The sequence below is a fragment of the Aulonocara sp. 'chitande type north' Nkhata Bay genome, linkage group LG5, assembly GCF_057382095.1.
Source record: "Aulonocara sp. 'chitande type north' Nkhata Bay isolate Kocher_YH1m ecotype deep benthic linkage group LG5, A_spYH_male_GT1.1, whole genome shotgun sequence".
Taxonomy (NCBI): domain Eukaryota; kingdom Metazoa; phylum Chordata; class Actinopteri; order Cichliformes; family Cichlidae; genus Aulonocara; species Aulonocara sp. 'chitande type north' Nkhata Bay.
The window spans coordinates 15513892-15539001 of NC_141348.1; the positions used below are offsets into that span (position 1 = coordinate 15513892).

At 40.5% G+C, this 25110-nt stretch overlaps 2 protein-coding genes across 3 annotated transcripts; both read right to left on the reverse strand.

Annotated features, from left to right (window-relative positions):
• Positions 1–117: 117 nt before the first annotated feature.
• On the reverse strand, positions 118–13786 carry dnah1 (dynein, axonemal, heavy chain 1). Its single transcript, XM_086291424.1, has 42 exons — positions 13580–13786; positions 13282–13410; positions 13118–13200; positions 12885–13026; positions 12331–12486; positions 12036–12234; positions 11667–11920; positions 11214–11426; positions 10962–11126; positions 10742–10863; positions 10407–10512; positions 10133–10312; positions 9630–9793; positions 9409–9522; positions 9149–9337; positions 8952–9057; positions 8690–8803; positions 8450–8599; positions 7919–8005; positions 7625–7811; positions 7229–7367; positions 6969–7146; positions 6685–6879; positions 6467–6586; positions 6229–6387; positions 6006–6104; positions 5828–5920; positions 5509–5669; positions 5250–5407; positions 4854–5027; positions 4278–4456; positions 3742–3972; positions 3365–3561; positions 3051–3186; positions 2686–2894; positions 2436–2607; positions 1617–1808; positions 1403–1513; positions 1067–1252; positions 765–956; positions 474–641; positions 118–369 (listed from the first exon to the last, which is right to left on the reverse strand). Exons 1-42 carry the CDS (start codon positions 13784–13786, stop codon positions 118–120), a joined length of 6768 nt encoding a protein of 2255 aa, XP_086147550.1.
• A 2600-nt stretch (positions 13787–16386) lies between these two features.
• On the reverse strand, positions 16387–20998 carry LOC147330053 (dynein axonemal heavy chain 1-like). Of its 2 annotated transcripts, XM_086291602.1 has the most exons (12): positions 20858–20998; positions 20276–20443; positions 20119–20170; positions 19797–19980; positions 19438–19576; positions 19181–19313; positions 18625–18789; positions 18261–18516; positions 18017–18174; positions 17695–17906; positions 16753–17051; positions 16387–16610 (listed from the first exon to the last, which is right to left on the reverse strand). In XM_086291602.1, exons 1-12 carry the CDS (start codon positions 20858–20860, stop codon positions 16442–16444), a joined length of 1938 nt encoding a protein of 645 aa, XP_086147728.1. In that variant the 5' UTR covers positions 20861–20998; the 3' UTR covers positions 16387–16441. The 2 variants fall into 2 exon arrangements, with proteins under 2 accessions (XP_086147728.1, XP_086147729.1); XM_086291603.1 differs by lacking the exons at positions 16387–16610; positions 17695–17906 and having other exon boundaries at positions 16894–17051.
• Between the last annotated feature and the right edge of the window lie 4112 nt (positions 20999–25110).

The following is a 25110-nucleotide window of genomic DNA, read 5'->3' on the forward strand; positions in this document are numbered from 1 at the left end:
ATCGTAAACCTTTCTGCTTTCTGTTGTTTTATTTTTTCATATTTATGTATATGTTCCAAACAGTTTTAGTATATAGACTGAAACAATTGCATTACTATATAAGTTAATGTGTTGTTTCTAACTGCTTGATTTGGCCATGTGGGTTGTAACTGTAATTTTTACTCCCAGTTGTCTGACCTTGTCTGCTCGGACGAGGCGAGCCTCACATAGTTGATACTTATTGTCCAGCTCATCCTTCTTAGCTAGGCAGTCCTGGTACTTGGCCTGCAAAGTGGCAATCCCAGCTTCAACTCCTGCCAGTTTCTCTTTGGCTTTATCCAGATTTCGCTGGGTTTCTGCTAAGTCCTCTTGGGCTGCCTGGAGAGCTATCTGCACGCAAATTTACACATTTACTGTTTTGATGACTCTGTTATCTGAAAGACATATTACTATATCAATTGTATGTCACACATAAATAATTAACACAGTTTTACCCTTTTAGGTTCCACAGCCTTCGCCACAAAGTTATATGCATGCATGGCTCGCACCCACTGGCAAATGGAAGTGCAAGCTTTGGAAATCTTGGCAATGGAAGCTGGCTGAAATTCCTCATTATCTATATATGGCTGGATTAAGCTGATCACATTCTCTGGGATGTTATCCTGCAGTATAGGAGGCAGAAAAAGCTGCTTTTAATACACTGCAAACATCAAACACTGAAACTTGAAGCATAAACTCAAATCTGAGAAAGTCAACAATAACGTTCTCGTCAATACATACTACACCTTATCATATTTGAAGAGACTTTCCAGAAACTTTCCAGGGTCCTGGAGCAGACCCTTCCCAGGCTCCCAGTAGTCATCAACCTTGGTGCCAGGTTTCTCCCCGGGTACCTTTTTGGGTTTGATGCCTTTCATAATGCACACTGCTTCAATAACCAGCTTTACACCTTGAGGAGGTCGCTGCATGGCTCGCACCTATATAAACCCCCCAAACAAAAAACAACTAAAAAGTTACTGATACTGTACATCTGCACATATCTGATATGTGAGAAATATCTTAGCCAGTCATTATCAAAATCCCTGACCTCAGTGACATCATTCTTGTTGAGTGACTTGAGGCTGGCCAGGGCGGCATCCAAGGCTGGCAGAGCTTCGTCTAAGTCTCTCTGAGCATCTGCTGCAATGGCTCCTGCAACACGGGCCTTCTCTGAAGCTTTTGCCTCCTCTTCTTGCACTGACCTACGGGTCTCCTCTGCAACCACTGTGTCTTTCTAGTAATGTAGAGTAAGAATTACACTCAACATACACATACAAAGCATACACACCTCATACAATGCTGAACAAAAGAAACTGGTCCCAGATTTGGTTGCTCTAACTCTGACTGTATTGTGGTCAAGAAAACTACATTAATGTTTTCTTACTTTAATGGTCTCCATGGTAACTTTAGTGTCCTTAGCAGCCTCCTCCAAAAGAGGTCTCATGGTCTCCAGCTCCTCTTGCATTTTACTCACACCTTCAGCAGTGCTAAGAAGCTACAGGACCATCATATAACAGACATTCAACTAAGACTTCTCATTAAATGCATGAATTTAAACCGTGAACCATGAATTTTCTTGTTATTATACAATGCCTTGCCTTCTCCAGACCAGTATTCATGCGTTGTCGAGAACCAGACAGCTCTTGTTTTTTGCGTCTAATGAGATCTGAGAAGATTTTGAACAGTTCTAGGTAGCTTTTAGGTGTGACATAATTGTGTCGAGAGAGTTCAGCCATGTACTGTTCACTCTTCCTGGCCACCATCTGGTGAATCCTCACACACATTGTTGTCTACAAAAAAAAAATCAGTTAGGAAAAAAAAAATATAGTCACTAGTGTAGCTATTTGTGTCACCTTACAAAATCAAAGGATAAAACTGTGTTGTAGAGACCTGGAAGCTGCTTTTTGTGTATATTAATGCATCAGAAACGTTTACATTTGCTCTAAATCCAAACAGCAGAAGCAGAAATGCAGATTCTTGGCACAGCAAAACACAAACCCGTAACAGTTTAAGAGTCATTTTTCAGATTACTGTACATTTTCCCTAAAATTTCCAAACGATTCATTTTTATCTCTTAGGTCTGAACAATTTTGTGCATAGTTGCAAATAATGAAGGATTTTAGAACAGAGCAGGATGGGTTTTTTTTTAAACTTATTTGGCCCTTAATGTGAAAAAAGAAAGCATAAAGACAGATGCTGACTATATAGGGAATAAAAATGATCAATTAACCCATGAAAAAGGAAAGTATACAATGCTAACTCTCAAACTTAACACCGGTGGCAAATTGGCTTCATCTTTAAATGTGTGAAAGCTATCACCATGGTTGCTACAATGTCTTATTTTTATTACATATACTTTGAACATAGTGCTTTCTGGCTTTGTCTACATGCATAGACACAAAATCCAGGATTCTCACCAGTCCCCTCATGGCAGTTGGGTTTGCTTCCACTTGAGGTATCTCACTAAGAAATGATGTGGCCACAGCCAGGAGAGCCTCCTCTGGCCAAGTGCTGAACCAGTCTATGGTACAACACGTCACCAGTGAAGGAAACTGCCTCATTCGTGCACGAAACACCTCACCGATGGGACTGTAGTGGAAAAAAAGAAGAATGCAAATATAAGCAGCAGGAAAGGGAGATTACACATTAAAACTCAGCGTTACTAACCTCATGCAGAGAACAGTGTGAATATTGCTGCGAACTCTCCTGATGTAGGCAGCCATAAGATTGGCTTTAGTTGGCTGGTGGCCCAGGTCTAGCACCACTGGCTTCATTCCCATCAGGATACGCTCCTGCTCATCTGATGCATACAGGTTGGGCACATCACCGCTATTCAAAATGCTGTTGATATCCTCCAGGAACAACTCACTCTTAATCTGGTGATTGGACATTTAACAGTTAACTTTTAACAGTGAGTTTAAAAATTGACTCAGGTTTTGCGTAGTAAGTAAAAGTACATATCCACACATGTAGTTTCTTCAGCTTATTATACAGTCAAGAATATCAGATGGTAAGAATGTGCGGCAGTATACCTGTGTGTCTACAAAGAGGAAGGTGATCTGCTGGTTCTGGAGGCCTGCCTTGAACATGATGTTTTTAATATCTTCTCTCCACTCAGTGTGGCCATAGTTCTTAGAGAGCTCAATCTGGAAACACTCATATTCTGATCTGAGTATGAACAAATGCTTTGTGAAAGCTGAGCCACAACATGATTGGAGCACATTCTCCATGTTTCTATAACAATTAAACTTTAACGTAAAATAAAAGCAACCAAAGGCTGATAGTTGTATGTTACTGAATCTACATCTCAAATACATCTCAGCTATAAGAATGATAGGAATCTTACATATAAGAGGCCAGCTTAGTGAGTGACTGGCGTCCACTGCCACCCACTCCAAGGAGCAGGGCATTGCCTAGGGGCTGCCGCAAGATCCGCCTGATACGACACACGTGCTCAATGGCATCCATAAAGAGCACCAGTTTCATCTTGGTCATGCTGATGTGATTGTAGTCTTCCATGTACTCCTCCATTACTTTTACCAACTAGACAATTTCATATAAAGAAAAACAAGATTAAAATTAGTTCTGCTGAAAGGACAAAAACACATTCATGAGGCCAACAGAAAAAGATCCATGATTATAAATCAGCTGTTTGAAAAAGTGAAAAGAAAAAAAAAAATCACCCACCGAAACAATTTTTAAGGCTGGAGTAACAGCGCTCACCTTCTCTTTGTCATCTATGAGTTTATAGCCTTTGTGGTCAGCTCTGGGATCCATGAAATCTCCGTACAAAACAGGATGGCAGGGGACAACCTCTTCAAAGCAGCAGTCAAATTCCTCAATGCAGTCTTTCAGGACCCCTTTGAACCACTCTCTATCCTCATCACACACCAGGCGGTCCTGGAAAATCCGGCAGCTTTCGTGGTACCACAGGTGGAGCAGCTGTACTTTATCCTAAAATAAACAAGCAAAAAAACCCAAACAAAAAAGCTAACTTTGGACTTGGGATTTTAAAATAATCTCAGCAGTTGCCACTGAATTATTAATGCTCTGCTCATATCTGTAAGTCCTGTCGTCTGAGTTTTGCAGGTCGATCTTAAAGTGCTATAATGTAATGACATTACTTATTTCATTGGTTACAGTAAAGAATAAAGTCATGTGACATTAGGAAACGAAAGGATAGACCTACAATGTATTCAACATTATAAATATGACTATTTAATCATAACTACCAACATAACTAATCATGTCAGACTCACCTCTATCATTCTAGCTTCAGCCATGAGGATGCCCTGAAAGACTTTGGATAGATCTCTGAGATTGAAAGTGTAATGGGATTTGGCTGGAGTTGGGAGCAACTGGGAGGTAATGGTAGAGTAGACTCGGATAGTGGCATCTACAAGAGACTCATTCAGTGGCTGGATTGTTGGTACGGGTGCTGATAGGAAAAAAAGAGAGAGATAGAGAGACACACAGAGAAATAAAGAAATGCATTAGATTGGAAGACTTTCACAAAGCACTGGTCCAAGTTTGTTTTTTCCAAAATCCTCCATTTAACAATTGAGCTGTTTTACCTGACCATAATTCAAAAACACTTTAGTTCTTTTTGTATTAAAGAAACACGTATAAAACTGACTGAGTATTAGGAACATTTCCATTTTCTCTATCCCTAAACTCACTGCCTGGTTCCTTTTTATTCATATTTCCATGTGAAAGAGAACAAATAATGAGCCAGAATGGTTTTTAGGCTAATATCTATCCTGCATTCACTAACATAACGTTAACATGTGGTCTTAAATTCAAACCCAGTGGTAGGACTCGGTAGTTCTGCTTACCCATCCAACTTCCTAGAATGGTAGAAAAAATGTTTTTCTTGCTGGCATCATCCAGTTCAGTAAACGACAAGAAGTTGAAGTGGCGTGTGAGGCGCTGAGTTATCGGGTTTCGCCCTCCACCTGGGGGTCCCATGGCACAGGCAAAATTGATATCCACTAGTTGCCTGAAAGTCCCTGTGTACCAACAAAAAGAGAACGCTTCATTTCTGATCCAAAATATTGAAATAAAACACAAATTTTAGTGTTGGAACATGAACGATCAATGTTGTAAGAATGTCCTCAGATGGTACAACTAGGCAATTAATACAAAATGAAGCTAAAAGGTTCAAATGTTTACACAGAAATATTCCTGGGAACAGTAAAAGTGAGAACATGAAATAGGCTGAAAGCTCTCACCTATCTGAGTCCTGTCGTACCAGCCTCCGTGGTCCATCCACTGCCTCAGCAGTTCAATGGGAGGCTGAGCCCCATAGGTCTCCAACATGGGCATGTTTAGGTCATCGATGAAAAATACAAAGTACTTCCCTATTGGAGGTCCAAACACACCTTTCCACCTGACACACAAGCACATGCACCAATCAAAGGGCGAGGCTCAGCGATATTGTTGCCTTGCTGAAAATATCTAGTTGGTTTAATTTGGAACACATCTCGGTACCTTTTGTCTACTTTGCTGTCAATGAAATCTTGAGTCTGATTGGCTGAAGTGCGGGCAGAGAACATGAGGAAGTGTGTGATATACTCAGCAGACATGCTATTTAGCAACTTATTTGACATGGTCAGGGTCTTTCCTGTGCCAGTTGGCCCAATACAGAGCACCTGGAAACACACACACATTAAACAGATTAAACTGTTTTAATCTTTTCAACATTTTCAACTTTCCATTGAAAACCTTAAAAATTACTTTAATCACAGGAAGCTGCACTCACAGGTTTCTTGTTGGTTAAAAGCATATCCAACAGGAAAGACATTCTCACTGTGTCTGCAGTTGGAACAATAATGTCTGAAAAATTTGTTTCTGGGGTGATTACTACACTCTCTGCATACTTCATCCAGCTGACCCACTGGACCTATAGTACAGAAAAAAGGCTGACTCAGCAAAAAATGAAGCGATAGTTTCATCTAACATCTATGCAAAAATTTCTGTTCGTTTACTTTTCCTCCCTCATCTTCATCGTCACCATCCTGATTCCTTATTCCATCATCAAGTCTGTAGTCATACACCGAGCCTTCTTCTGGAAAACACAAGTTGATCTGAAGGAGAAATACATTTACAATGTTGAAATAAACTGCTGTCAAAAATTATCCAGTGAACATATATTATACTTAATATATATTCAATGTGTCTGGGATGCCAAAGCAAAGATGATAAGCTGACCCTCTCTTCTCCCATTTTGCTTCTGAGCCACGCACTGAAGCGCTGGCAACTAGCTGCATCTCCTGTGGCTCCTACACTCCACACCAGACAGAAAAAGAACCAGGGCTCAATCAGCTCCTTTAGATGGTCCAATTTCGCTTGAGGTGGTGGCCTCTCACCCTAAACAATGATGAAAGACTTGTGAGGGAAGGATGAGTATTATAAGAGACATTCTGACACAGCCAAGATTGACACAAACCTCTTTAATATTGAAGGGAGTGAAGAAGCAATCCATCATTTTAAGCAGACTACAGGTAAGGTTGCTGTCCAGAGATGCGATGACCTCCTTTACTGAAGTGCGGACAAATGTAATGGAGTCCTGAATAAAATACAGAGAATTAAACTGTTTTTATAAACACTGTAACAGCCAGAAGCTTTAATATTATACTGTCTCAGTTATGTTGACTACTCTTTTACCTGCAGAAACCTGTCAAACAGAGAGCTGAGCATCTCTTTGTATGGTTTCAGGGCTTTAGGAATCTGCCTCAGCCAGCACTCTGTGAAAGGGGTGAGTCCCAGAATACTTGGCTCCAAGTAAACCATACCACAGCGAGACACTGTAGCCGGAGATGCAACTGCCAGGTCCTGCACCTCAAACATCATGGTCATTACCTACTCGAGAAAGATGCAAAACAAAATTGGTGAAGAGATAACAGACTGACTGAAAACCCAAGGTTGGGAAAACGAAACCTTCATCTTACGTCGGTGAGCTTAATGATTTCGCCAGAGCTGAGACAAAGCTTTTTGTTGTCATCCAGGACAGTGTTCAAGTTCTCAATCCACACAGCATCCACTGGCCCGTCAAACATGTACCACTTTTTCTTCTGGTCCATAGATGCTACGCCTTGGCGAATAAGACACGAGAGGATACCGTCTGTCCTACACGGGTGGAAAAAAAGCCAAAATGTTGGTGCCTTTTTTTAAACTCCTCTATAAATCGTGTCAGAAGGGGCATTCTTACCACTCATGTGTGAGCAGGTCATACTCTCCATAAAGTTGTCCCATGGTAATTGACTTTGGGTTGAGGACATATGTTTGAACAGCCTCGTAAACACCACCGCTCACAGAGGGCTGGCCCTCCAGAGCTGTTATTGCTGCACCTAGAATCTCATAACACTAAAATGCACAGTGTTTATTAAGATAAAGTAACACAAAAACATTAAACACAAGAACAACATGAAAATGACTCACTTTGGTTTTCCCTGATCCAGAAGGTCCCACCAACATCAGGCCATGTCTCACCACAGTGGTTTCATACAGCTGAATACACTTATTAATATACCCTGGAATGCCCACCAGTTCTGTTATTAACTCATTCAAAAATAAAGACAAAAGAAACACTTTTAGAAACACTGACCATCGACATCTTTGAGGTTCTTCGCAGTGCAGACATTACGAATGGACTCTTCCAGTGTGCCATAATTGATCGGCTCCTGTTTTATCTTGGGAAAAAGATCAGACACGATGCCATTGAAGAGCTTCAGGTCGTCCTGTAAAAACTTTGGTACATTGACATCTTGAATGGCCCGAAGACAAATCAGCTCCTACAGGACAGATTGAAAAATAATATCATTTTTAAATTTGTAATCAAAAGATTTTTCACAGCTCACAAATCTACTTCTAGATACACACAAGAGAAAAATAATGGCACCTCGTTCATGTTCGGATTTTCCCTTTTTAGGTTTCCAGCAGCTGAGATCACAGTCTTAACAGCTCTCATACCAAAATCATAATGATCCTTCACAGGACAAAACACAAAGGTCATCACAGAGTTCAACTCTTTGTAACATTATGACTGTACATACAGTTTAATGTCCTATTTGCCAATTTTACAAAGTCAAAAACTAATAAAAACAAAAATGAATTTCTGTTCAAACTGACCAGATTTACTGCAGTTTAGTTAGCTGTTCTCATCATTTAGTAAACAACAAACACAACATGAACATCAATATTAAAGCAAAACTACACAAACCACAAAAAAATTACCAGAAAAAAGCAGAAAATTTGAAGACTCTCTACCAATGAGTGATAAAAATGCTCACTGGTAGAGAGTAGTGTATCACTCCCAACTGTGGCAGATTGTGTATAAAATACAATCGTTTCAGTTTTCTGCTGTAAATGACACTGGTGGTGCCATTTATAGCATCTATGAGGAGGTATGAAGACTCCTCTGAGTTCATACCTGAGAGCTCAGCTGTTCAGAGGAGAGTTTGAAAGTTGTTGTGATCTTGTTGGAGAGAACTTTGGCATCACTGAAGCCAAATGAGTATAGGGAGATCTCAGCTATCATCGCATAGTTAGGGACCATCATGGCCACGGGACGAAACAGGGCCTGTGGAAGATGTGATCTCATTTTTTGAACCTCATCAGCTTATCCTCAGTGTTACAATGACACAATTAAGTTCGAGTTATCATGTCAAACCTTGAGATTGTCAGGCAGTTCTGTGCGGCCAGCATAACCAGGATTCATAGTGATGAATACCGCGCAAGAGGGGACAAGAGGGATCTCTACCCCCTCGAACACAAACCTCTCTGCCTAAAAAAATAACATACATAACATGCATAATTATCTTTTATAAAAAGAATTAGGTAATATATATGTATACATATTTAAGTGATACTTAAATCTGTAGCTGGTAGGTAGGGGGGTGTGAAAGTGTAAAAAAGTGCAATCAGCTTCTCACCCGTTGCTGCTGGGCCTTTTGTATAGTGGTGATCTGCTGCGCCACCACGGACAACACTTCAACATCAATACGATTAAACTCATCAAAGCAGGCCCAGGCACCAGAGCTACAAAGTGTGAGCCAGATAAGGAATCACAAATGTACGGTGCTACATTTTGTAACAGCTGAATCATTGTGTCATACCAACAAGCTGTTACCTGGCCAGTCCTTTGAGAAATTTGCCCATTGCAATAAAGTCCAGCTGATCAGAACAGTTGAAAACTACCGTCTGGATCGCCAGAGCCTTTCCAAGGTCTTTAGTTGTTTCTGTCTTTCCTGTGCCTGCTGGACCTGCGGGTGCCCCTCCAAACTTCAGGTGCAGAGCTCCTGTCAGGGTCAAGTAGCATCTAAAAAAGCCAGATTAGTGTTCAAACTGGTGAATGATATTCAGTTAAAAGCAGGGTAGAGTAACCTTTACCTGTCAGTGAGTGGAGTGATGACCAGCCGCCCAGAGTTACCAAGGTACTCGTAGCCATACAGGAATTCTGCATTCACTGCGCGGATGTACAAATCACCTTTTGCCCAGTAGTATCTACAAACAGCATCGCATAAATGTAACACTCCTTCTGCACCTACAATGTTTCACATTTACCCCATGAAGGAACTGAAGTAAAAACAACAGCAAAATAAGAAGGAAACCTTAGCTGGCTGATCCACTCAAAGTCATTGATGCTTGAGACCTCCTGCTCCACCATTTTGGCTGCTACATCTTTAGCATGGACTTCTATGACAATAAGGGCAGACAGCACAGCTCGCTGCATCTTGGAGAGCTGTCCTCGCACAAGCTTCACCAAGTCCCCCAACTTCACAAAAAAAGGTAGAATGTTAACAAGGTTGTTAGACTCTCGTGTGAACAGTGTTCAGTGCAATGAGAGCCATAAAATGGCAATATTTTTGACTGGCTAGTCTAAATCACATCCACACCTGTGTCTGTAGTTGGGGATAAAGACGAGTGGCTAAGTTTCTCTGCTCCAAAGCGTCTGACACCTCAGCGGTCCAGAAAACCTGACAGCCTGCTATCACCACTTGACCAGGCCATGATAACACCCACTCTACACGTGGTTGCTGAGAAAATAGATCACATAGCATCTTATTGAAATGCCTATTACGTGTGAAAAACAATAAAATTCAGGTTCATGTACCTCATGGTAGTCTTTGAGTGACCGGTCAATGTTATCTCTTAAAGTAGCTTTCATAGACTTCTCCACATCCCTCAGCCAGTCCTCCACATTACCAGTAGGACAAACTGGAAAGAACAGTTTTACCTGTTCCCCTTCTCCAGAGTACATGTGTGTGATCTGCAGGTCTGACTGAAACTGAAGCTAAGAAACGATAGAAATCCAACTTCATTACTTAACTACTTTAGCCATGTTTTGCACATGTTGTCTTAATATGTAATAGTGAGCCAAAGCAAACCTGTGCAATATTCTCGAAGCATTTACGCAGGTGTGGCTGAACTGCAGTGGGATCTTTGGTTTGGGACAGAATCTCCAGGAGCTCATCATCTGACAGGAAGTAAAACCTACAAGCAAATATTTAGGGTGCATCAAACACAGTTACTTTGTTACCTACACTCAAAATCTTTATAACAGGTAACAGGAAAAGGCAGTTTTGAGGGGTTTCCTCACTGTTTGGGACGGCACGTAGAAAAAGTTGATTTACAAAAGCTCTTCACGTAAAATTAAAAAAATAAATAATTAATTTTAAAAAATATATATTTTTAACGCTGATCTATTTTGTCTGTGTCTTACCTGGGGAATAAACTTCGTTTTGTTTCCAAGTACTCACTGAGACCCTTCTGCACCTGTTCCAAAAGTCCGTTACAATTCTTAAGTTGCGTTAGTAGATGAGCATCTGGAAACAGATCGATCACCTAGAAACATTCACAAAAACAATCATATATAGTCCACAACAACTTGTGAACCACCAGTATTCTCTAGTTCCACACAGAACTCTAAGCCTCTCTCTGACCTTTCGATTATTAAAGGCACTTTTCATAATACTCCTCCAATTTTGCTCCATTTGCTGGTATCTTTTTCCTTCTGTAGGCAGCTGCTGATTGATGTCATCAGAACTGAATATGGGTTCTAGGTACAGCCACGAACGCTGGCACATCAGCCACTCCTCCAGTACATCCTGTATACACCAAAAGAGGGCAGCAGCACAACATGAGAAACACAAATCACAAGACTTCCACAGCTGATAGGTGTCTATGTTGTGCACCTGAGTCATTCTGAGCTTGCTTTCCCAGGAGTTGATTCGTGCCTCAAATGTTTTTTTGAAGGGGGACAAGGACATGCTCTGTGTCATGACAATGTGGTCATCGAGCAACTGAGACACTTCATCTGGGCTCGTTAAAATGTAAGTTCCTGTGTTCTTGTAGGGCAAAACATCAATGACTACTGTGGACCACTCTTTTTCCATCTTTTCCAGGGCCTGGGTGAAAAGGTATGGGAGAAAAGAGGAAGCAGCATCAGTTTTAGCTAAAAAAAAAAAAAATCACACACTGACAGTGTACATAGCCAAAATGAGTAGAGTCCCTAGTGCTTTAAAACAGCAGAAGCATCCCTATCTGAACTACATTTTGCAGATGATAAAAAAAAGACACAACATTAAAAAAATTTTTTACAAACACTATATGAAACAGTTTAAACAAGGATTCTTGTTCAGCAGCACCTGTTCAATAGAGTATTCTTTCCCAGCCACCTCGGCCACTTGAGCTATGTCATCCACGTAGTTCTGTAGGCCAAGCTCCAGGCAGTGAGACAGGGTCAAGTTGGCTTTAGGCATGACTTTAATTTGAGTGCGTTCTGAAAGCATCTCCCAGTGGCGGCTCTTCATCCCTGGGTTCCTTAGTCCCTGAATTAGAGGGACGTAAGGACGGAAGTCCTCAATCTTGCTGAGAATTAGATTTGCCACCATTTGGCAGTCTAGAGTTGTGTAAGACACCAAGAAAAGCCCATTAAAAAACAACAATGTCAGTCATATTTTGAAATGGAAGGCACAGCTTTGTGAAGTTTAAATGGTAATACACGTATCACCTACCAGGAATGTCGTTGAACTGTTTAATACATTTGTGGATGGTCTTGTAGGCTTCAGTGACAATGTGCTCAACCTGCTCAGGATCAATGGAAGACAGTGGGTCACAGAACCAGCTTTCACTCCAGCGCAGCCAATCAGAGGTGGTGGTCCATAAATCTCTATAAGGCTGGAAGTCTTTTACAAGCTTCTGCACACGGTCATACTGTAATAAACATTAATGCCCATAATAAATAGATACTCTTTAGTTTTTGAATTAATCACACAAAAATCCTTTAACCCGAGCCACTGTTTTACTTACATTTGTGACTGTCATGCCGAACAAGCGTTCCCTGTTGTTGTAAATTTGGGCCATAGTTTGGCACTCCTTAAGTTGCTTGCTTGTCTGCCTGACCTTGTTGGCCATCTCATGGGCATGATCAATGTCTCCATGGCTCGCAAACCTAGCAACAATCATCTAGAAACATACAGTGACTACTTTAGAACCATGCAACATCAGTATAATTAGAAGCTCTGTCATATAGTGGACACATGCGCTGCTCTAAGTGTCTGCTTAATAAAGCAAAAAACAATTCAAATCAGTTTGATCTACGTAGCACCAATTCACAACAAGAGTTGCTCCAGGGCACTTTATTTTGTAAGGTAAAGACCCTACAAAAATACAGACAAAACTCCAGCAAACAGATGACCCCCTTTGATGACGGTCTTGGCGACATTTGGTATAAAAAACTCAGTTTTAACAGGAAGAAACCTCCAGCTAAAAGTCTGTGAAGGTTCTCAGTCATCCAGGTCATCGTAGTCTAAGGAGCTTGGAAAGAAAAGCTAAAAGTAAAAAATATAGTCGATTGAGTTGACCTGTAGATTAGCTAAATGCTCCTCAAAGTTGCTCTGCTCAGTTAGATGGATCTTGCGGAAGCACTCCTCATCCTCCAAGTGCTGGGTGGCTACTGGTTCCATTTGGTTGATTATCTTTTGTGGCCATTCAATGGCTTTCCACCTGCACAGATAAGTCACTATAAATCTCACAAAGTCTCCTACAAGGTATCTAAAACAAATTCCCTTTTAACTAACGCTAATCATACACTTACTTTTTGTTGACATCATTGTTGGGAAGAGAGTGGAAAAATTCTTCTATGAGCTCGTAGTCTGACAAGGTCTTGGCAAGATGTTCCTGTTTGCAGATGAGAAAAAGAAGGATGGATTCATAAAGTAATTCTTAATTTAATATGTACTACAGAAACACCCACTTCACCCATTCGACCTTGTAACTCTTAAGCTGTTCTGGGATTTGTTTCATCCACTGCCTCTTTTCACTCAGTTCCTCGATGCCAAAGGGTTTCTCACGTAGCTTTCCGTTAATAATTTCACATTCTTCACATGCCTACACATAAAAAAATAACCAAAATTTAAGAGAAAAACAAGAAAAATGTCATTTCAAGCTGAATTTAAGGATGTCTTTAAAAATAAATAAAAATAAATAAATGAATAAATAAATAGCAATTAAAGTTATTATTATTCATGTTCTCTTAGAAGAAAATATTTAGCCTTACCTGGTCAACCTGAATACGTAGCTTCAGAGCAAGGTGGTCTAGTAGTGCCGTGGCTAACTCCTTTCTCTTTTCTGAGAGAGACTTGCGTACCCCGTTAACACAAACATGAAATGGACCAATCACTAGGGAGGATGGCAAGGACTGTTCAATTATTCTCTTTTCTTTGAGATGCTGCTGCACCTCTTTTTTCAGTTCTTGGGATGTCATTTCTGCACCACAAGATCTGGTAGCCAAATGATGGGGACATGAGAGAAACAAGAAAAGCACGAGTTCATTCAGTAATAGGCCACATATCCAACAGACCCACATCTCACACTTGTGAAAAGTGGGCACGTCACTTCAAACACAGACTTACATGAGAATGTAAGCTTGTATGTCCAAATTGTGCAGCTCTAAGTACTTCTCATACTCAGCAGCATAAGCCCTGAGAGGTATGGTTGCTTGTATTAGAACATTACGGATGTTCTCCCTCAGCTCGGTTATTTGTGGTTCCTCCAAATGCACTGACTCAAGTAAAGGCTCCCCAACCATAAATAACTTCTGCAACACAAACTGGTACAGGCACATGCAAAACTATTCAAATATCAGTGTCACTTTCAAAATTCATCATTATAAGAGTACCCCCCATTTCTTTGCATTTTACTTCCAAGGAGCTAGAGCTTCTTCTGATTTTCCAAAGTAGTCTTGAGCAATACAGGGAGTGCAGAATTATTAGGCAAGTTGTATTTTTGAGGAATAATTTTATTATTGAACAACAACCATGTTCTCAATGAACCCAAAAAACTCATTAATATCAAAGCTGAATGTTTTTGGAAGTAGTTTTTAGTTTGTTTTTAGTTTTAGCTATTTTAGGGGGATATCTGTGTGTGCAGGTGACTATTACTGTGCATAATTATTAGGCAACTTAACAAAAAACAAATATATACCCATTTCAATTATTTATTTTTACCAGTGAAACCAATATAACATCTCCACATTCACAAATATACATTTCTGACATTCAAAAACAAAACAAAAACAAATCAGCGACCAATATAGCCACCTTTCTTTGCAAGGACACTCAAAAGCCTGCCATCCATGGATTCTGTCAGTGTTTTGATCTGTTCACCATCAACATTGCGTGCAGCAGCAACCACAGCCTCCCAGACACTGTTCAGAGAGGTGTACTGTTTTCCCTCCTTGTAAATCTCACATTTGATGATGGACCACAGGTTCTCAATGGGGTTCAGATCAGGTGAACAAGGAGGCCATGTCATTAGTTTTTCTTCTTTTATACCCTTTCTTGCCAGCCACGCTGTGGAGTACTTGGACGCGTGTGATGGAGCATTGTCCTGCATGAAAATCATGTTTTTCTTGAAGGATGCAGACTTCTTCCTGTACCACTGCTTGAAGAAGGTGTCTTCCAGAAACTGGCAGTAGGACTGGGAGTTGAGCTTGACTCCATCCTCAACCCGAAAAGTCCCCACAAGCTCATCTTTGATGATACCAGCCCAAACCAGTACTCCACCTCCACCTTGCTGGCGTCTGAGTCGGACTGGAGCTCTCTGCCTTTACCAATCCAGCCACGGGCCCATCCATCTGGCCCATCAAGACTCACTCTCATTTCATCAGTCCATAAAACCTTAGAAAAACCAGTCTTGAGATATTTCTTGGCCCAGTCTTGACGTTTCAGCTTGTGTGTCTTGTTCAGTGGTGGTCGTCTTTCAGCCTTTCTTACCTTGGCCATGTCTCTGAGTATTGCACACCTTGTGCTTTTGGGCACTCCAGTGATGTTGCAGCTCTGAAATATGGCCAAACTGGTGGCAAGTGGCATCTTGGCAGCTGCACGCTTGACTTTTCTCAGTTCATGGGCAGTTATTTTGTGCCTTGGTTTTTCCACACGCTTCTTGCGACCCTGTTGACTATTTTGAATGAAACGCTTGATTGTTCGATGATCACGCTTCAGAAGCTTTGCAATTTTGAGACTGCTGCATCCCTCTGCAAGATATCTCACTATTTTTGACTTTTCTGAGCCTGTCAAGTCCTTCTTTTGACCCGTTTTGCCAAAGGAAAGGACGTTGCCTAATAATTATGCACACCTGATATAGGGTGTTGATGTCATTAGACCACACCCCTTCTCATTACAGAGATGCACATCACCTAATATGCTTAATTGGTAGTAGGCTTTCGAGCCTATACAGCTTGGAGTAAGACAACATGCATGAAGAGGATGATGTGGACAAAATACTCATTTGCCTAATAATTCTGCACTCCCTGTAGTTATCCAGGCTTTCTGAAGGTCTTTCAAAGTTCTTTGGACATTGGCTGCTTTTTATTTATTTATTTATTTATTTATTTTACAAATTTTAGGGTTAGTACTTATTTTCAGAGAACAATTCAAACATAAAAACGGTGCCTAACTCAAAGGCTGCAAAGGTCCACTTTTAAATTGTATCTTTAGGCATTTATTGTCACAAGTCAAATCAATGAAAAGTTGGACAAAAGAGTGTCCATCTGTAAGACACAGTGGAGACTCTGTCATGAAACGAAAGACAACTCACATCCAAGGAGCTTTGAATGTCCTTAAAGAAGCCTGGAAAACTAATCCTGAACACTACACTCTCTTAGAACGCTTTTTCAAGAGAGTGCAGACTGTGCAGGAGAATCAAGGTGGTCATAGTAAATACTAATCTTCGAGCTCCTTAGAACTACACAAATTCTCTGTTTTTGTCTTATATACTTTAATTCCATCTATGCTTGAATGTTTCCGTCCCATTTTTCCTAGTAAAATTTGACAAAAAGAGAGACTACTTGAACCTTTTTTTCAAAGTACTATATTTTGAAGCCTCATTGCATTCTCATTTGTAAAGTATGCTGTATTACTCAGGAGATTTGATTTACCCTATTAAGCAGAGGCACACTACGTGTGCACATAATGCTGTTATCAAACAGGTTCACTGTAGATGCTGAAAAATTCTCCAAGGGGGTGCTGTAATGAACCCCACTCTCATCCAGAACCAGGTCCACCAGGAAAATAGGATTCTTCTTTGGCCTAGACATGGATAATTGTTATATTACAGACATAAATAATTATTATTTTAAGTATTGTAATCAGTTATATTTCATTCATTATTACAAAGTCCAAAAAATGGGAAAAGGAAAAGAGAAAGTTGTGCAAATGCATTTTATCGTACTTGTAGTGGCTAGTGATTAGGTCATTCCCCCAGACAAAGTCCTGAGGACACATCAGGACATTGTGGCAGGCATCCATCACGACCTTGGTCAGGCTGACCAGTGAGTTCTTCACAAGGACACGGAGGGAGTCCTGCATGTTGTAATGCACCAGATTGAGGAGTTTAGACAGCTTAGAAACCTTGTAAGTCTCCCAGCAAGTCTCGTTTATGTTGTATGTTCCCTTGCCCATATTCGCAAGGTTGTACCGGATGCTGTTGCACAGTGTGCTGGTCCAGTTATCTCTAAGAAACAGGGTTATCTGGATAAGGAAAGAGAGGTTAGATTAAGATATTTATATTGGTAAACTTGTAGAAACAAAATGAATAATCTCCTATGCGCTTATTAAATAACTACAGACGCTATCTTGTTTATATGGCTAAGATGTATGTTTTTGTTTGACTGTTCTTCAAGTCAGAACAAAAAAGGGATATGAAGACATTTAGCCAGATTTGCCAGAGCAAACTCATTTCTGGTGTAAAAACAAAGTACTGTTGAAATTTGAAAAGATCACGCAGTGGCAAAATTGCATGTTAGAGGTGAAAAGTCTGAGATTATTGCGACTAACTCTGTTGCATATGGATGTCTGGGAGTTTTTTTCTTAAGGCCCAAAACACAGAGAATATCTAAATCAAGTATGCAAACAGATTTACTAACACTTGCAACTCACTATTTATTGCTATTTGTGCCAATATTTAACATTGAATCTGAAACTTTTTTGCACTTGATAGTGAAATGAAATGTCTGTGCTTTGCAAACAGCACAACTTTTGTAAATTACCCATAAAAATGACCAAAACTATCAGCACTATTTGGGGATTGCACTCACAGGCTAATTTGCCCTATTTAGCAACCCCGGCCGGTAAACACAGGTTTTTACTTGATACTCTCTCGGTGCAACAGTACCTGAGTATGCGTCTGAGACTGGTCAAGTTCAAATTGATCCAATGGAAGTGGTTTACCCAACATCAAGTTGAACAGCCTCATGTTTTCTACTTTTTTGCACTCATGCCACATTTCAGAAAGCACACAGATCAGCTCTGGCCTAGTTTGCATGGACTTGAAAATAAATGCAGCTCGATTTGCCTCATAGGCAGAGTAAGGAACCGGAACACACCCTGCATAGATAAAACACAACAGTGTTTTGATTCTGAAGGTGTTAGCAGATGCTACATTTCCTTAATTATGACCTGAGTGACCAGTAAGTGCATAATGCAAAATATCTTACCTTGTGAGGGCACATATTCAGGGTCCTTCTGTGGCAGGGTGATATGTGAAAGGTCTTCAGGGCAGCTCATCACTACTTTGTCAAAAATCAAGCGGTTCATTGTACGGTCATAATCCAGTCTGACCTCATTCTCCAAGCCTGCAACACACGTCTCTAAACTGCACACACAATATTGCATTTATCCATCCTGTTAGTTAGTAAAAAAGCAGATCATATAGAATTAATAAGACAGGATATCACTCACTTTTTCAGCTTAAGGCCAGGAGCTGAGAGGGCACGTCGTTTGATACTCTGGAGACTATCAGTATTGAGAGACGGTGTTTTCCTAGAGATGGGCATGCAGTCCACTGAAAAGTGGTAGAAAATAAGTGCCTCTGTTTCCTCTCTGTAGCGCAGGGCAAACCCGACCCGCTCAACAAAGACACGTGGGTCTTCAGCACAGAATAACAGTCTGATCCTGGGTATCCAGTACTTACTGCCTGCTATGAAAGAGTCTGTTTCTATGCAGAAAGAGGGCGACAGATCAATGACATGGTCAGTAACAGCAGAGAGAGAGATGAAGAGACAACACTCTAGAGTTACAACAGTTTAAAAACATTGAAACCAACCAGGGGATTTACTCTCCTTATGCTCTTCACTTATATCAGGACTTCCTTTTTTGTCTGTCTGGTGGACCTTCTCTACCAGATACTGACATTTCTCCGTACAGTAATCAAGAATTCCAACTAAATGCCAGCTGTACTTCGGAGGTGGGCTCACGCTTGCAGACTCATCTGCAAAAGAACAGAAAAGAGGGATTTAATAACACATTACTACATTTAATTCTAAATTCACTGGTGTCTGTGTTGTATTGTTGTATGGCCACTTATAAATTGCTTCTCATTACCTTTTAATGAATATCTTAAATTAATCCCAAAAAAGGATTAAAAGGAAGAAAAAGTGCCAAAAAACATGAGCACCACACATTGTTGAAATGCAGTTTACAGATAAACTATATCCTAAGTATCATTTGTAACAAACTAAACACCATTTAAAAAAACGGCTGAAGATTCATTGATTCACTGATTTTAAATTGACCTTTGCCTACATAGATCTACAGACATTAGGAGGCCAAGCTCCAACTCCAAGCGCAGCACCCAATACAGCAGCTACATGATACTTTACCATTTGCAATTTCATCATCTGTAGGTAGCAGGGCTTTTCCAGGAATAGGTTTTCGATCAGGTGATCCTTCAGCATTGCCCAAAGCAAGCCAGTCTTCTGGAGTCCGGCAGTCATATTCTTCATTGTCAAACAGCTTAATAAAAAACATGGGAAAGTTTGGTGTATATAACATTATATATAAATATGGAAAGTATTGCAATGAGAAAAAAAAAGTCTAAAAAGAGGGACTTGATTGGACAGTTGTGTAACAGGCTCACCTCCAGTGGGAGGAACAGCGAAATAGGACCGTCTGGTATGGTGTTATTTTTCAATGGTCTTGGCAATAAGAGATCAGAATCTATGCCCTTTTCTGCCAGGAGCTCTTCAACATGTAAATGTAAGTATTCCCTTCGACATCTGTTAGCAACACAGTATATAAAGACGCAGTTATTTCACAGCAGGACTTTGAGATAAAACAACTTAATGACTCTACTAAAAGCTGCTGTACAATAAAGGAAAAATGAGCATGTATTGCACACTATATGAGACGTGACCACTGAATCTGGTCTTACAGTATTCAAAATAACCATGACTACAGCAGCAGATGCCATGTGTAGTACACAAAAATAGTACACACCTCTCTATCGCTAATTTGCGGGGGATGGAGCCAGGACGGGTTTTGTAGGGTATTTGGACTTTGGGTTTATCTCCACCCGGGCAAAAGTATGGATTCTCCGAGAAGAATGAATTATGTTGTACATGTGGTACAAGGCAATCCTCAGCAGCCCATCTGGGCCGATGAGGTGGAGTCTTGGCGACTGCTTTTGAAGTAAACAGAAGTCAGATTTTACAGATAGCACAAAATGTTTTGGGATTTTTTTTTCTAGGAGATTTAAAATAAAAAAATCGATGCAACAATAAAATATCAGATGTCTAAAATGTCATACAGCACAACTCACCCTCCCGTGAGTTATGACCAAATGTCAGCATGGACTGAGGCTCTGACACCTGCTGGGCATTAGGTGTACAAACCGCATACACATAAGCAATTAGTCAAGAGTTTCTCATTAGAGCAACAACAATCAGTCATTTTAGAGGAATCAGAGAAGCCTTTACCTGGAATTTTAATGTAGAGATTGTCTCAGAGAATATTCCCCTCTGATCTCTCATAGAGCCTTTCCCCACTTTGAAGACATTGTATTTCTGACGAGTTGAAGGCTTGGGCTCTGGAGGATCTCTGGGTGGATGAGGTACCCCGGAACCAGGAAATCCTGTGTTCTCACTCTTTCGAGCAGGATTTTTTTAAAAATGTACGTGTGAGCAATGACAGCTGGGTTTAGTCACCTACTTCTTCAATGATATGATTTAACGAATATTAAATGTGTATGAAAAGTTGAAGCTTTATATGTTGCACATATAAGTTTATACACGCGTTACTAAAGTGGATAATAGTACAAAATGTAAAAGGGAAACTAGACATTACTTAACGCTGAATACACGACGTACGTTAAACGTATGTTAAACGTTTTGCCCGACTTCAGCTGGAGGTAGTCTTTTAACCGACAGGGTGTTAAACATACGCCGGGTGCTTAGCCTTAGCATTCAGCCTTTGTGATTGGCTTTGCTGAACACAATTAACGAGTAGCATTTGGTAATTTAACTCTGTAAGCAAAAGGGGAAAAAATAAATACGACATACCATATTTTTCAATTCTGTTGCAAGCTGTTACAGGTCTTTTGTGTGTCCACCACATAGCTGAAACTGAACTGTAGAGAATCTTAGTTTCTAAGTGGAAGTACTGTTAGACGCAGCAACAGTTGTCATGGGGACGAAGATGATAGTACAAGTTGGCAAATCTTTTTGAGCCATATTTGACAACTTAAGCAGTGTTTAGCCTATTATGTCAAACATACTGTGCCACTTTACGCTATTTTTTTAGCACTATATTCTCTCCTGTGACACACTGCAAAAAATATTTCTCAGTATGTACTGCTGCTTCATTTTCTTTGAGGTAGTTTTCATCATATTCAGCAAAATCTGCAAAGCTTTATGTAACTTTAGACTGGTTATCCTTTATTTCCCTATAATAAAAAGCCTTCCCTTCACATGTGTTGGGTAAAATCCAGATTTTAGAAAAGTGCATGACCCGTCGAGCCAGTCAGAATGTGGGACAATGTCTCAAGATGTGGGCCAGGGGGACAAGGAATAAAAATACTGAGTAGTTGCGATGTGAAGTTGAATTGTGACAATAATAGTGCAGAATTTAAAAAATGAGTCCACTTCGCAAAAATATGCATCTTTAACCAGTGTGTTATGGATACACCAACACACTGACATCTTTCATCTAAATGAACAAGAGTAGAAAAGCAAGAGAGATGAAGAAATTAGAGTACTGACAGGTGAGGTTTATGACAAAGAAAGACGTGGCAAAGGTAAGGCCTTACTGTGAGTTGTGTGTGAGGTTGGACACCGAGGAAGGAGAAGAGGATTAGACTTGGTTTTTCTTGGCTAGACTGAGGGATCGAGCTGGAAAGGCTCTGCTTTTCTGGCTGCTCTTAAAGAAAAAAGACCAAAAAAAGAAGCTGCTGCTTCTAGTAATAACATTGAGTGTAATGTCTGTGATGATAACATAATGGAATGCAACTGGAGCACACACTCCCCTGACCCTAAATGTTCACTCTTCTCTCACGGTGTAGGAGGTCAGTGTCTCGTTGTAGCTAGGTTTGTGAGGTGATCTAAGTTACTGTACCCAGCTCCTATGAGGTACTGGTCGAGTAAAGACTTAGGCTACGTTCACACTGCAGGTGAAAGCGCATCAAATCCGATTTTTATGACCCTATGCGACCCATATCCGATCATGGTGTGACAGTGTGAACGGCACAAATCCGATATTTTCAAATCCGATCTGGGTCACTTTCGTATGTGGTACTGAATCTGATACATATCCGATGTTTTAGAAAGCGACTGCTGTTTGATGGTAATGTCGCATTAAATCCGTCTTTTACGTCACTGACACAAGACAGACGCCAATTATCAACTCAGGAGAAGCGCCCGAGAAGACATCGCGAAGGCTTCCTGGCCATCCAGCGTAGATGTCAGTGATACTGTTGGGAAGACAACGTTGGAGAAACGTGAGCATGTTATTTGTACTGTATAATCTGCAGATTCTGACAGAAATCTGCAACTTTCCTTTGAAGCACCGCTCCTCTAAAACAGCAATGAGGATAATTATTGGGTTATCTACATTATTATGTAAATAACAAAATAACTTAAAGCAAAAATTGGGAAACGTAAAGTCCGAAGTCTTTATATTAAGGGCCATCAGTCAAACAATACTGTTTGCTCTGGGTCTAGTGCGTTGTGTGTGACGTCTTCTTTTGCGCATGCGGGCCACTTTGAGCGTTCACACTAGAGAGCGTTTGCTGGCGCATTTTATTTGTAGTGTGAACAAGCAGACAAAAAAATCGGACTCGATCAAAAAATCGGAATTGAGCATTAACACCTGCAGTGTGAACGTAGCCTTACTGAATTGATATGGGTCCTATCGATGTTGTAATTCTGTGCCACACATATCTATCATTTAGGATGGGCTTGCTTAAATGTTTAGCTAGGAGTCTTTTTCTTCATTGTCCCAGACTGAAAAGAGCTCCAAAACGATGATCTCACACAAAAAGGACATGAAAATAAAAAACTTCCCTAAGGAGCTAAACAACCCACATCTAATGACATTATCATATCAGAGTGCTCTCAGCGCTTAAATCATCCTGACCACAGCAGTTTATTAATGATTAACACATGCCAGAGCTATTGATTACATCAGCGAGAAGATCCGGCCGATAGAGGTTCCAAAGAAACCCACACAAGAACCACAAGTCTCTGATGAGGTGGTGGTCCTCGAAACAGAGTTGCCTATCAAAGTCTGGCTGACAGTACTGTAGCCATCTTTGGAGCCAGGAGCCCGCCATGGAAATGGGACTTGATTGGACAGATGGGGCCAGCAACTCTCGATGAGTGGAACTGATTAAACTCTAAAAAGCTTTGTTACAGCCTTGATCCACCCTGTATTTCTCATTCTCTCCCAGGAGGCCTCCCTGCTAACTCCAGCAGCCTAGGAGCTGAAGACTGACAAAAGAGATCAGCTGTTAAAAGGACATGAAGATGAGTCAGTTACATAATCACCAGCAGGTATAATCTGTCCTCATCTCTGCCACCTCCCTACTACACTAACAGTGCTGTCATGTTGGGAACACTGTGCCTTTGCCAGTATACTTGCTATTTTACCCTAATGACATCAGCATGGGCTGCTAACTTTAGCTCCTCCTGTAGGCCAGATGTTGGTTGATAGGATCAAACACCACTTATTCCTCCTTCGCTGCCTCATTGTTGGGCAGTCCAGGAAGGCCTTAATGGTTGCACAGATTCCCACATACCTCTTTTCTTATGGAGAAACCACAAATCCAACCACAAAAGTGGGCCCACACCCCTGTTAGAGTGTGATTTATTTATTTATTTATTTATTTATTTTACACTCCCAGGGAGCATCGTTAAATGTTCTGAGAGTATGGATAACAAATGCTCGTAAGGGATTATATATATTTGCACATTTAGACTCTGGAGCTCAAACCCCTGGAAACACAGTGAGAATAATATACACCTAGAACAAACACCACGTTTCGAAGCCCTTTTTCTTATTTAAAGGGCATCTGATCTGGAAGATAACACCACAGTGGTCAATGAATGTCACGAGTGTCAGTTGATAAATGAAAAAGACGCACCACGAGGGCAGCAAATGTCACATTAACATGGCCGCGCTTTGTTCCTCTGCATTTTACCCGTGCAGATTTCATTTTTGACATTGCCTGCTCCTATGAGTTACTGTTGTTTAACGGTGACCTTTGCACTTGGCTATGCATTGAAGTTGCCATCATGAGTTGGATGACTCACAGGTGGACTTGGTATGCCAATAAAAACACTTTTAATGAGTTGAAAAGGGCCTCAAAGCAACAAAGCGGCCCAGAGCCTGCAACTTATGTCCTGGGACCTGAAGCAGCTGCATTTGATTTTTCATTTTCCCCATTTCTAAGCATGACTTCTGAAGGGGGACAAAGTAAAAATACTCAAAGCTAAAAACCCATTTGGGTTTATTTAAGCACAAGCATTAATTTTGTAACTTATCCCAAACTCCTAGAATTAGTGTTAATCACGTAACCCTGCTTCATTATGCTGCTTTCTTCATTTCGCTGTTTGCTATTTATGTCACATTTTCATGCCAAAGTATTTTTCTTTGAATTTACTGAAGCTGTTTGAAACATGTGTTTCATCTAACTGGGAGTTTAAATCTGAGCTGGAAGAACGAGAAGGCAGTGAATTGAATCCACAGCACATGTAGTGTGTTATTGTTGTAGAAAACCAGTGTGTGTGTGAGTGGGTGGGTGGGCAAAGTAAAAGGTTATCAAGTGACTGTGTCAGTGCTTGCATGCATGTGTTCGTGCATATGTTCATGTGTCGGAGTGACAGTGTGTTTATGTGAGTCACAAACATAAGGAAATAGTGAGTTTCTTAGTTGATTATCATAAACAGATATACCAAAAAAAAAAAAAAAAATCAGAGACAAAAGATTAAGTGGACAGTATTTAATGTGTACTTTCATGTGTGTATGTGTACAGTATACAGTTTCATCTATTAATAAGTCATCAACTTTCAACTGGTGCATTCCCAGCATGCTTGTTTAGAATCAGTAACGAATAGGAGGAAAGCAGAATTATTCTTAAATTTCCTTTTTTTTTTTAAGTATTTGCCAAATGCTGTCAAACAGAGCACAGATTTTTTTTTTAGCACAGCTTTTCCAAATATCCTGGTTTTATTTTGGATGATTAAATTATTTCACTTTTCACACAGAAACAAAAGGTGCCAGGGTTAAAATCATCAGCACACCCAGTGCTGATCATCAG